This window comes from Paralichthys olivaceus, chromosome 2, assembly GCF_024713975.1.
Source record: "Paralichthys olivaceus isolate ysfri-2021 chromosome 2, ASM2471397v2, whole genome shotgun sequence".
Classification (NCBI taxonomy): Eukaryota; Metazoa; Chordata; class Actinopteri; order Pleuronectiformes; family Paralichthyidae; genus Paralichthys; species Paralichthys olivaceus.
In genome coordinates this window covers 10,440,078-10,452,874 of record NC_091094.1, presented here as the reverse complement: position 1 = coordinate 10,452,874, position 12,797 = coordinate 10,440,078, and the positions used below count along the sequence as shown (strand labels likewise).

Here is a 12,797-nt window from a genome sequence, read left to right as displayed (position 1 = left end):
CTGGTGCCATTATCGGCCCATGCAAAAATGATACTCCCATCAGCCAATTGCTGTACTTTACATTACATCGAACATGCCAGTTGTTACAGTCACACACAGTTGATCAGTGTTGGTCGGACACATGCAAAATATTAACACAATAATTCATTGCGTGTTGAACATGTTTCATTAGATAGTGTTCAACTTGTGCAGAATTATAATTCTGAGCTAAATGTTGATTCAGTTTATAGCAGATCTGTTTGGTTTCTAAGGTGGAAATGAACCTCGAACATGCAGTGGTCCTTATTCATTTCAAATTACTGCAGATTTGTCTTTGGTCGTTGTGTGTTTGTCCTGTCACAGGTTCAACTACAAGTATATCGGAGTAAATGTTACTGACCCTTGGGTTTCAGGTGTATTACATCAAGAGCTTCTTTGTCTAGTTAAAGTGAAACCTAAATTCATTAGCCTCAATCAGAACCCTTGAAAACAAGTGAGTGAAAGTGGAGGAAGAACCCGAGTCAGAGCGTCTGATGAAGAACAATGAATGAGAACAGGACATGTGACACGCGGCAGGGACACATCATACTGGGTCATGCTGCTCTGGGAGATTTATTAAGTGATTTTTCTTTTTTTTTGGTTTTTATTATGTTTTTCACTTGCGCTCCTGTCAGGAGTGGAGTAAATGGGACAGTCAAGCAGCAAGAGTCACAGTTCATCATGATCATCATCATCAGCATCATCACCGTCACCACCATTAAATATCATCATCATCATCATCATCATCCTCATGATACCATTATAATAATCATTGAATGTTTTTCCTCGAGCTAGAAAATAATTTACATCACATTGTTTTTACTGACTTTTGAGACCATAAACATTCCAGCAACACGCTCAGGGTTAAGGGTGGGTAACAATCAGAAAAGCATGACTTTTTGCATAGTATTAAATGAACAAAGACATTGAGTTCTTTATTTACAATTATTGTATAGATAAAAAAAATATCATAAAAACAAGATGAACACTTAAATCACTTACCCATAAATGGTATGCCAAAGTGTTATCTGTTGGCATTTCTCTTTTTCTTTGTTCCACAAACTGCATGCTGCTAAATACAGTACATCGAGGCAGGTGAGAGTATATTGCAAAAAGTATCATTGATATCATCATTATCATCATCAGCATCATCATGGTCATCATCATCATCATCATCATCAGCGACAGAGTCATCGTCAACATAATCACGGGTTGTTACAGATCGTGTTATCATTCGAACGTAATCACGAGCGCTTTGAAGTGTTTCTGACAGGAGCAGTGATTGATCGCACACAGCCAATCAGCTGCGTCGGCAGTAAGACTCATGATGGTGCATGATGGGAGACAGAGTCAGGAAGAGTTCCTGTTTTCACACCAGTCCGCATAGAGTTTGTCATTGCTGCATATTTACAAAGATTATTTTCAAACTCTGCGTCTCAGCATCCTCTTAAAGCTGAATGTCCTCTCAGATGTAAAAGTGGTTTTGAGAATGTTGGCTTCGGTCTCTCTTTTCTATTTAAATTGAAAATGCTGCTGTCGCACTTGTAATGTGTTTTTTTTGTTGTTTTGTTTATTGTTTTTCTTGTTTTTTACAGACAAATAAACAAATAAATTGTCAAGTTAAAACATTGGAAAAAGAACAGAAATAATCAGCTTCTAAGCAGAATATCAGAATCCAGACTGGTGTTTTTCCAACTTAAATAAGACAGAGTTTTATTCAAATGGTCCATGTCAAGGTTTTCAACACGCCTGAGCTGACTGGTAAAGCTTGTGCACCCTCTCCAGATGAACTGATCCAATGGGAAATGACAGAGGAGGAGGATATAAAAAAAAGAAAAAGAAAAGATAGATTTTCTCAGATAAATGATTGTACATACTGTAGTAGTATATAGGATTTTTTAAGTAGAAAAATTGTAATTTTTTTTCAAGTTGCATAATGAGCCTATCACGTCATGCTTGCCAATGACTTGGGTTAGTACTAGAAATAACAATAGTACAGACTAGTTAAGTGGCCTTTTCCTTCTGAGTGCAATAAGTCTGGGTAAATGTGCCCTCTGTAGGTAACCTCTCTCTGGTAATGTCTGATTGGTCAAAGCACGATAAATAGTTCACAACTACTGAGTACAGTCGAGATGCTAGAGTACTGTAATATTCTGTGACGGCAGGAAGACAAGCTTGGATAAAACACATAAAAGCACATCTAGAATTACACCACAGAAGTTTTCATTCATAACCAGATAGTGCAGAAAAGGAACGTCTTTTTTTATATATAGAAAAAAAGAGTCAAAGCAACATTCCATTTTTGTTGTAATTTTTTTTCAGTTTTTCCTTCTTTTTTTTTTTTGAGATGTTAAAAATGCCAAGAGCTGCACGTGTCCGTCTGCTAGAGGAAAACAATTTACGAATAAATCAAAATTAAATAAAAAGATAAGATAAACAGCACAATATTTTCAAATTTAAAAAACAAAAAAAATCTGATTTCCGTGCGATGCAGAGAATCCAAATGTAAATTTCTAATATGACTCAACTGCAGCCTTGTGATGATCACACAGAATTGTAAAACATCAAGTCCTTCAAACAAACAGAGACAGTTCACTGTAAGGGTCCTGATATCAGCTTTTGACTCGAGCCCTGAGCCAGGCCAGCGCTGAAGCACAGAAAAAAAACACAATTAAAAAAAAAAGTAGAAGTAGTGGAAAAAAAGAACGAAATATTTCCCCCTCTGTCACAAAAAGGAGGCCTCCGTTTAGAAAAACCAAAGGCAAGCCACTCCAACTTGATCTCAACAATCATATAGTTATACTAAGATTCCACATTTACTACGTATCCCATTATATTTTGGTTTCTTTTCGTTTGTTAATCCTCTAAAATATCTACATTATTGACAGGATAGCAGGCAAATTCCAGCACATGGTTTTTCAGTAATAACACACCAACACAGCTCTGGTCCTTCTGAGCGTCAACTTCGCCTCCCTCCGTCTAGAAACCAGGAAGTTTATCTCTACGAGGTTGTAAACAAATTACATTCTCTTTAAGACATAAATAAGTCAAAGTATTTCGAGCCATTGAAGCAGGAACAAGGCAACATGCCGACAAACAAAGATAAACTCTCTCTAAATATATTTATATGTATTTGTATTTATAGAATATATCCCATAAATGCTATCTTCATCATTATTTTGTGTTCCTCTTTTTCCGACAGGTGCAAAACTAAACTGTGCAAGTTGAGCCCTACCACCTCGTTACACATTTCCGTGTATGGATGAAAGAAATTTTTACAGGCGGGTACATGTTCATGCCACACAGACGAGAGAACTTCGCAGGCCGGGAGCTCAGAGAAGCCGTCTTTAAAGTAGTAGTTCGCTGCGAGGCCCGAAGCCCATCAGAACTAAAGAACCCCAATAAAATTAAAACCCCTTTTAAATAAAACTTGGGTAATGTACATTCATGCAGGAGCAACAATAATAATAACAATAATAATCAGAATCAGAATAATAACAATGCTCTTCAATTTAATTTAAACTATAATCAGTATTGACAATGTTAGTGTTGAAGAGAGGGAGTGTGAGCGGAGTTTTAAAGTCTGTCCTGTTTTGTGATTTTCACTCCTCAGCAGTGTGTCCCTCTGTATCGTCTCCTCCCGGTGCCACGAAGGACACAGTTCATACATATGTGCAGTCCGCGGCACGCTTATACAGTACATGCTAACACGCATATAGTCATACAAACCACAACTGCCGCCACTGTACACATACAACCATTAAAGCAGGATGGCTGTGTAGGTTTTGTGGCTTTACTGCGCTTTTTTGATTGTATGCTAGTTAGTTTTTTTTTCACCTTGCTGTATTACTTTAGATTTTCTCCATTTCGAGAGGAACAGAGAGCTTTAAGAGCTCAAGCTTAAGGGGTCTGAGGGGGCTGGAGGAGAACAATTCAGCCGGAACTGGGTGAAATTTGGGGGTTGACAAGGTGTGAGGTTGCATTAAAGGTCTGGAGGGAACTAGGAAGAAGCACACCCAGACTTCAAGGAGAGGCGATCGAGAGGTTAGAGCTGAGGTTTTGGATCAGGGTTAGAGGCTGGTCTCCAGGCTGTGCAGAGGGCTGGCGGGGCTGGAGGAAGCAGCCGATTTACTGGTGTCGATGGTGAGGTTGATGCCACTGTCGATGGCATTGTTATTCTTGTTGGGGGACGAGGGCTGGCTGGAGTACATCTTCCTCCTCCGAGCGGGGTCATCGTCCATGTCGTCGATGAGGGGAATGTTGGGCGTGGAGTCTTCTATCCTAAATTCGGGGTGTGTCATGAAGTTGTGGATGGATGTTCTGGAATCGGGTTTTTCCAGGCCTTCATAGAGGGAGCTACGGAATGCATTCACAACGCGGATCTATCGTAACAAAGGGAAGAAAGAGAAGGAAAAACGATGAGTGTTGCAGATGGAGATTAAATGGAAGGGTTGGAGGGACCCTCGGGATGAAAGAGAAGAGGGGGAATGGAAGAGAAAGGAGGGAAGGGGGGGCCCTCTTATTTGAGGTCAAAGAGGTGGAGAGGGAGGAGAAGGGGAAGGAACAGGAAGAGAGAAGGCAACTGCAGTCTGTGTTCAGCTTTCACAAGATTACTACAGTTCACAAGTCACTCAACTGTAGCGTGCACTAAGGTAAACCGCAAGGAAAACAATCATAAAAAACACGACAAAATCATACATTTCAAGGAAAAAACAAATTACGAAGCAACACAAACGCTCGTTGTAAGTATACGCTTTTGTCCAATGTGCTGTATACCTAGAAACAAGCCACGTTAATAAATGGAATGCTCACAGAAAAAATTAAAAGGAGAATATCACATGCAAGTTTGAAGAAATCTGGTGGACGAGGTAAGTAAGAAGGAAGGAGGTTAGATCTGAGCGATCCAATCGGGTGGTTTAAAAACCTCTGGAGGCACCAGAGCACCGTCTGGGACAATATCCACACAGACTCTGGATGAGACACACAAACACACACACACACACACAGCACAGGGTGGTTAAAGCATGGTTGCCACACAGGGCGATGGAGAGAGTCAAGTCTGCACCAGGAGGTTGGATCAACACAAGCAGTGTAACAACACATCCAAATAAAAACAGTGGCATTAAGACACAGGCGAATGCAGCAGGTTCATATTTCATGAACACAGGAGGTAAACACGAAACACAAGTAACATGCAACAAGACAACAGGATGGTGAGGAAGTGGACACCAGCACACAGACTGCTGACACAAAACACACAACAGTGAAATCTATGAATATAATAGATTTAGTATCAGTGGTCTGACGGTCAAAGCACGTTCTCAACTCCATGCACAAGTAAACAATCAAGTATAGGCCCCAAAAAACTAGAATAATTATTCAATAATTATTTATCAACATGTATCTGTTGGTTTCTTCAGGTAGGTGACTATGGGAGGGTTGTTTGTAATAAATCCTGACTGCCTGTGCCATATCGTCCATATGCTGAAGTTATATAGGAATCATTTGGTTGTTAATAATAAATATTTGATGTTATAACATTAAATTGAATCAATAGCACTCTGGGTTATATAGATAGGTTGATATTGTACTATTATTTCTGCAGGTAAAAAACTAACTGTAAAGGATTTTTGTGAACTGAATCTATACAAAAAATGATGGAACTTATTTTAGCAAAATTTTATTCCACTGAAATACCTGCTCTAACAAATACTGACATGCTCATTGTCAATGAAGCAATAGTAAAGTTATGAGAGACTACCAATGAAAATAGTGGCAACAATGACATATTTCCGGGATTGAAGCTAATGATTATTGTTTAATTATTTAAATTTTTGTAAAAATGTGCATTATAATTCTGAAGATGATGTTATTTTGCACAACCAAATTCAAAATCTCAAATCCCAAAATGAATCAATTTCTATTGACATGAACAGGGAAAATTTTATGCTTTTTGTTAATTGATCATCAAAGATATTTTCTCATCAATCAATCATTGTGCCACTGTATGCTGTGATGGTAAGTTCAACCCAAAACACTTTAAATTCTAAACTCCAGTTAACACTGTGTGAATTCATTATAGTTTTTCCCATTTTCATGGAAGGTTGTGATCGGTAAATAATATTACACTAACCACCGCAGTGTACTGTTACGATATAATATAACAGTACAGAAATGAAATAGAATTTTACAATGTCTGGGAATACTTTATATTTTCTATTAACTGCAGCACAGTAGGTTATATGGAGACAAAACAGAAGAAAATAATAAGAGGAGCCTGTCTGGATGAGTTCATGTGACAAGATGTCTGACAAGTAACACTGATGGGGTGTCAGAAAGGGGTGGGAGGGGGTGGAAAGTACACTGCTGCTGCTGTAAAGGATCTATGGCCGTAACTATGGCAACATGACAGTGAGCTACACTGACAGTATGAAGCGACGAGACAGGATGAATTATTGGTACAGTACAGAACTGCTTTACAGTGTTTCCCCTCCATTCCTGTTCAACACACCCTGAGCACAATAGTTGGGATCTTTATTTCTGTTCAAACAGACAGTTCCTCATCAAATACTGTAGCTTCTTTATGTTTTCTAGTCACTGCAGATCACGGCTGCAGGATACAGTAAATAAATTGAAGGTCAATCCAGTGTGATTTGCCTCATCAGTAGTGAACTCACACATGGAGTAAGACAACAGTGCAACTTATACTTGAATGTTTACCCACTCCCTTGGTGAGTTGATTGTCATTAGTTCACGTTAACGTCTGTCAAGACATATAAAATGGGAGGATTGGAGAATGGGATGATGGATGGAGGGATGAGCAGAGGGAGACAAACTCACAACCTGAAATGTCACGCCGTGGGTATCACCCTTAGTCCTGCGCTCCTAGCACTCTGGGGAAACAAACACACATCCACCAATGAGAGGACAGTACACCCAAGCATGGCAGGAGATATCAAGATGAATTTGAAATCCAGTATGAACAGCAAAAAGACAGAAGAAAGAGAGGAAATGAAAAAAGCAGATAGCAAGAAACAAAAAAACAGAAAGACGAATCTTCAGAGGTGCCAACCTCAAACAGAGACCATCACAGTCATTTGTTTGGAGAATAAAAAATCTGACAATGTTTAGAGATGAGTAACTTTGTGTTGAGAACAGGATGACACCTCTGAAGCAGAGAGAGCAGAGAAGCAGACTGACAGAGTTCGGACTCACGACCAGTAGTGGGAGGAGCAGTAGCAGCAGTAGTGCTTGTAGGAGAGGAAAGGGCATTGGACAAGGACACGTGACTAGGACTAGAAACATTGGTTACATCCTGGGTCTGGCTGGTGGTGGAGGATTGGCGTCTCAGAGCCCCCGCCCCCTGAAAGGAGGTGCCACTCTTGAAGGTGTTGACTACTTCAATCTGTGGGAGGAGACCAGGGACAGGAGAGGACAAATGGCTGCTCAGAGTGACACAGACCAAATGGTAACACAGGTCGACAGACTGGGTGATTCAGGTGGTTAAAGGGATTGTCTCAGTCATGACATGATGTATGTATCCCCTTAAAGAAATTGTTCAACTTAAATGGTCAATTCACTCACTTTACAAACAGCAATAAAAAGAAACATGTTCTCTATCATCTGTGGTGTCAAGTTTTGGATTTACTTGTCCAGTCCTTCAGATTTCTGCCTCAACCCTCATATGAATATAATGCATGAAAGTTAAAAGTTTTAAAACAGCAGAATTATCTCTTGAAACAGTGCCCCCCCCCCTTACTCTGCATAATCAAAGGACATAACTCATGGGAATTCTTTCAACAAAGGAAATAGTCCAGAAGAAAACAGAGAATTACAGTATCAGTGACACTGTTTGTAGAAAGAGGTGTTAACTTTGTCTGCTGAAGGAAAAAACTAAATTCCATTCACCTCAGTTAAATAAGTGACCTAGATTTTTAGAAATCCCAGACAGAAATACCTCAAAACTTAAACAGATAAAACCAAAACTATCAGAAACCACTCGAGGTGGGTAAGATTCTTTTTTTTGGCAATTGGGATGATTTGACTGATTCAAGGACAAGCTACTTGCAGTATGATTGGGTTAGCTTCATCCTGGACCGTCAGGAAATAATTTAACCAAAATCCAACACAGATTCAAACTGTCCTGAATATCACAGTGATGATGGTCTGCAGAGTTGATAACAGTGAGAACATATATGTATATTCATATTTCCAGTTGCCTTTCACCCAGAGGTTCAACCATCCATCTTCCACAGATCCGCGCTGACAGTCACATCAAGACAGAATGAGAGGACGCTGCATCTTCATGAACCTAGATAAGTCATCTTCAAATAAAATAACGTAACATAACATAGGACTTCTTCTTGGGGGTAAGGTTGCAAGGTATTGGCTAATGGAAACTGATTATAAGACAGTAAAACATATAGGCATGCCAATAAGACAACTACATTTGGTGTATATTGTACCTTTAAAGGATATACAAAATCATACATTTTACCAAACCAGCCAAATCTTTCTGGGGAGTGAAACAGCAACTTGTAACATAGGAAGTGAACGTATGCCCTTGTGTTCTCACCTGAGTCTGAATACGATTGAGTCCTCTGAACCAGAGTATCTGTCCCCTCCTCAGCTCCCTCTCTGCGTGGTCAATCTCCTCATTATCTTCATTTAAGTCCTCGTCTGGTAACTCATCTTTCTTGGTCAACTGGCCGGCCCTCCGCAGGAAACGCAACCTGTTATTGGGTATGGTGGATATGACCTAACCCAAAGAGAAGACAGGACATTGGGTGAATAAGGAAAGGCGACATGCTCACTGTAGAGATGCACAGAGAGAGAACAGATCAGCTGTATTTGCATGTTACCTGGCCCCAGAGAAGCTCTCCCAGTCCGAGGAAAACACACCACATCCACTTTTCCACGTTCAGAGGTTTACAGCTGAATGGCTTCCCCCCAAACTGCACAATTACAATCTGCACAATGCAAAGCACATGTCAGACTCCAAAAACATGAAAATAAAAAGTAGACTTTCAGTAGTTTCCATTTAAAATCAAATAATTTGCGTCAGCTAACCTGCACAGCGAAGGTGCCAAGAACAATCGTGCAGAAGATGGGGTTCTTGAAGATACCCTCAAACACGTTTCTCTCTCCATGGATTTTTCGAGCGTTTATCTCATTAAACAGTTGCATCATAACAAAGGCGTTGAAGATAATGGTGTAGTGTTCAGATGGAGGAGAGTGGAGAGGTGCGTTACGGCCGCTGTCGATGTCGAAGATTTTTTCGCCTGCAAGGACAATAAAAAAAGACAAGTAGTTGGTTGTCCTTAAACATAGACGAGGTGCAGAACTGCTGAGCAAAATTACATCGCGTACCAACAAAGAGAAGAGTGAAGATGATGATGAGCTGATAGACCGCGTGTCCTAGGATGTTCTTCGTCATGGTGCTGGAGATGAGGGGTTTGTTGCGACCGTATGGCTTCCTCTTCAGCAGAGACTCTGTGGGAGGCTCAGTTGCCAGAGCCAGGGATGCAAAAGTGTCCATGATCAGGTTCACCCACAACATCTGCACCGCCTTCAGAGGAGAGTCCTGCAGACATGTGAGGAAAATTGTAAAAAGTCTCAATAACTCTTAATTCTGAATCACAGACTAGGTTGCAAAAATGTTGATATAATCCAATCAGGCTGTTCCATTTTGATATTTTAGAGGCAAAGGGTTAATCATCTTCATTATTTGTTAAATATGATAGACGGAAAAGTATCTACTTATATTAAATGCAATGTTTGCTTTCTTGTGATGATATGTGTTTCCATGTAATGTTGCATATAACTTTGTATCTACTTATGTACATTAGATATAGTCACATGCCCACACACAAACAATCTGACCTGTGTGATGCAAGCGCCGGTGAAAGCGACTATGACGGCCACAACGTTGACAGTAAGCTGGAACTGAAGAAACTTGGAGATACTGTCGTAGACGTTTCGGCCCCACATCACCGCCTTGACGATGCTGCTGAAGTTGTCGTCGGTCAGGATGATATCTGACGCTTCCTTGGCCACATCTGTACCAGCAATACCCTGGAAAAGAGCAGAGACAGAGCAGTCAGAAATAAAAACAGGCTCCTATTACACTTTACAGTGGTTCATGCAGAATAATTACTGTGTGTGTTGGTGGTTTGATGATAGGACTCTCATATTGATGGGAGGAGCAGGACACACTTCCTGAGTGGGAATAACATCCAGTGTGAAATAATGTCATAATAGAGTAAATAGGAATTGATGGGTGGCGTTAATGAAAGGTTACTTTAGCTTAAAGAATTTGGAAACCACAGAGTTGTGCAATTGGCAGTGAGGAGGAAATAGTGTAGTGCATGATCTATAATAATTCATTGTTGAGGGGAGAAATCTACAGCCAAAGAACAAATACATATTAAATTGGGATTTGCAGAAAGAACAGAATCTGTATTTGGTTTATTTTTTATTTTCTAGCAATTGTCTGATAAATCTGAGTAATGCGCTGCAGGGAAACCCAGAGCCCAGAAATCCACTAGGGGGAGCTGGTAATCCACACAGCCTGAGGCATGAGTTCCTGAGAAGGAACCCCTAAATGCTGCAGAGGTGAGGAAGACGTCTGCGGGTGTTGACTGAGATCAGTCTCACAAGAAGGCAAACAAGAAAAGACACACGCACACACACACGCGCACACGCACACACACACACACACACACAGGAAAAAAAACTGAAAAGAGGGGCTGCTTACCATGGCGAAGCCAACGTCAGCTTTCTTTAGAGCAGGTCCGTCATTGGTCCCATCTCCTGTCACAGCCACCACCTGCCTCTGCACTGCCATCGTGCTGTCAATGATTCCTGTCAAACACACACACAGTGGTGCATAAACTTTGAATGCAGCATTTGGAAATGAGGAAAGGCAACACAGTTCAACGTGATCTTTGTTTGTATGTATGTACGACAGCACTGATCATATTGATATCACATATTTGCTGCTTTGGCAAAAGTTAATCAGAATATGAAACAGTGCAACCAGTTTACCTTTGACCAGTGTGTGTTTGTCGGTTGGGGAGGATCTGGCCAGAACTCGGAGTTTAGGCCAAACCTTGTCAATACGTTCCTGCTCCACCTGGACACACACACACACAAACACGTTCGTCCAAACACACACACACAAATGGAAATAGGACAAGTGATTGCAGTTTTTTTCTTTCTCTTATCAAGTCTCTCTTCTTCCGGCCTCTCTCGCTCTCTGGCTCACAGACAGAAATTACAATACCTCTCCTTTCTCGTTGCGGATCCTCCTGTTGAACTCTTTGCCGTCGATACAGAGGAAGTCTTCTCCTGGGTGAATGATGCCGCACTTGATAGCTATGGCCCTGGCTGTGTTAATGTTGTCTCCCGTCACCATGCGCACGGTGATGCCGGCACGCTGGCACTTCTGGATGGCATCAGGCACCTGAAGTGTGAAACAGGAACACATGTTGGGCAGTGGAAATAGGCTGTGAATTCAACATAGACATACTATCATGTTTTAAGTTAATATGACAAACTTGTTTTTAAAGAGTCGCACATTTACACACAAAGCAGATACAGAGGAGCATGGATGTAGACGTGGTTCAGTTCAGTCATGAATTCAGTAACTGTTGAGGTTCGTATCCACTTTGGTGGTGAGACTCAACCCCAAACAGGCCCAACACTGACCTGAACGAAATACATTGTAAATATGAAGGTATTTATTGTAGCCACCTTAAGATAATACCACTAGTATTAATACTGTAAACCATCTGGTGCACATGAAGAAAACTAACCTCTTACACTTTCTCCTATCAGAACCACATCCTCCTGTCTTTAACCCCTTTTTTACCAGTAGAATATATAATGGTATAATGGTATAGTGGTTCTTTGGCCGCCTCACATTCATGTAGTAAATTAACAGAGCGATATCACAGTATGGAGATTGATCTGAGGTAGAACAAGTGAGAAAAGGCATGGATTCAAAAACATGTCTTCTTTCCTGACACAGGTCAATGTGGGCGAGCACTGCTCTCCAAACCCACACATAAACAAATGTGTGCACATACAACAACGGCAGCTCACGTCCATTTGCAGATACTTACAAGTCTGCTCTCGCTCTCGCTCTGACACAAACACACACACATTCGAAGGCAGGAAAATGCATATTTTCCACTTCCTTTCACTGACGCTGGGGCATATTGCATATACACGCGGGAGCATGCGTGTACCCATAAACACACACAAACACGCAGTTTACATACAGTAGACTGAAAGGCTTGATGAATCCACCGACACAATGTGCACACATACTCAACTGTACATTAAAGTGCCAAATTAAGCTGCTAATGCATGTAAACATGGGGGGTTTGACTGTTAGTGGATTACGAAGTAAATCAACAAGATGCATGAGTGTGGTTTTCTAATGAGCTAGATGTTACAAAAACAAAACGTGATGTCATTCTACTTGATATTTTATATTATATTATTCTTTTGTATGATTAATCATCACGACTATTGACTTTTTAAACAGCAGACAAGGTAATTAAGTTCTTTCAGTAAATTTTATAGAAAGAGAAGAGTGTTATTACTTTCAGCTTTCACAGACATTTCTTTCTATCAAGATACCAGCTTCCTGTCTGCCTATCCATCATCCCTGCTTTCTGTTTGACTGCATTCTTCTTTTTGGATTATCAGTGCTTCAGGTGACTGATTATCCAAAAGAAGAAGATGAGGAGGAAAGAAAAGGGAAGAAAGAG

General features: G+C 40.6%; 1 protein-coding gene across 9 annotated transcripts in view; it reads right to left on the bottom strand.

The window, feature by feature from the left end:
• Positions 1-565: 565 nt before the first annotated feature.
• atp2b2 (ATPase plasma membrane Ca2+ transporting 2) overlaps positions 566-12,797 on the bottom strand; it is a 100,773-nt gene continuing 88,541 nt past the window's right edge. For 5 of the 9 annotated variants that reach the window (XM_069535186.1, XM_069535214.1, XM_069535167.1 and 2 more), the window contains 9 exons: positions 11,303-11,482; positions 11,065-11,152; positions 10,775-10,881; positions 9,901-10,092; positions 9,388-9,601; positions 9,088-9,299; positions 8,880-8,987; positions 8,594-8,776; positions 566-4,400 (listed from right to left, as the gene is read on the bottom strand). In XM_069535186.1, the coding sequence (XP_069391287.1) occupies positions 4,089-4,400; positions 8,594-8,776; positions 8,880-8,987; positions 9,088-9,299; positions 9,388-9,601; positions 9,901-10,092; positions 10,775-10,881; positions 11,065-11,152; positions 11,303-11,482 (1,596 nt within the window). In that variant the 3' untranslated portion in view covers positions 566-4,088. Of the gene's footprint in view, positions 4,401-6,858; positions 6,912-7,233; positions 7,424-8,593; positions 8,777-8,879; positions 8,988-9,087; positions 9,300-9,387; positions 9,602-9,900; positions 10,093-10,774; positions 10,882-11,064; positions 11,153-11,302; positions 11,483-12,797 lie in introns of all 9 variants that reach the window. The other 4 variants (XM_069535225.1, XM_069535221.1, XM_069535203.1 and 1 more) reach the window with 4 other exon arrangements.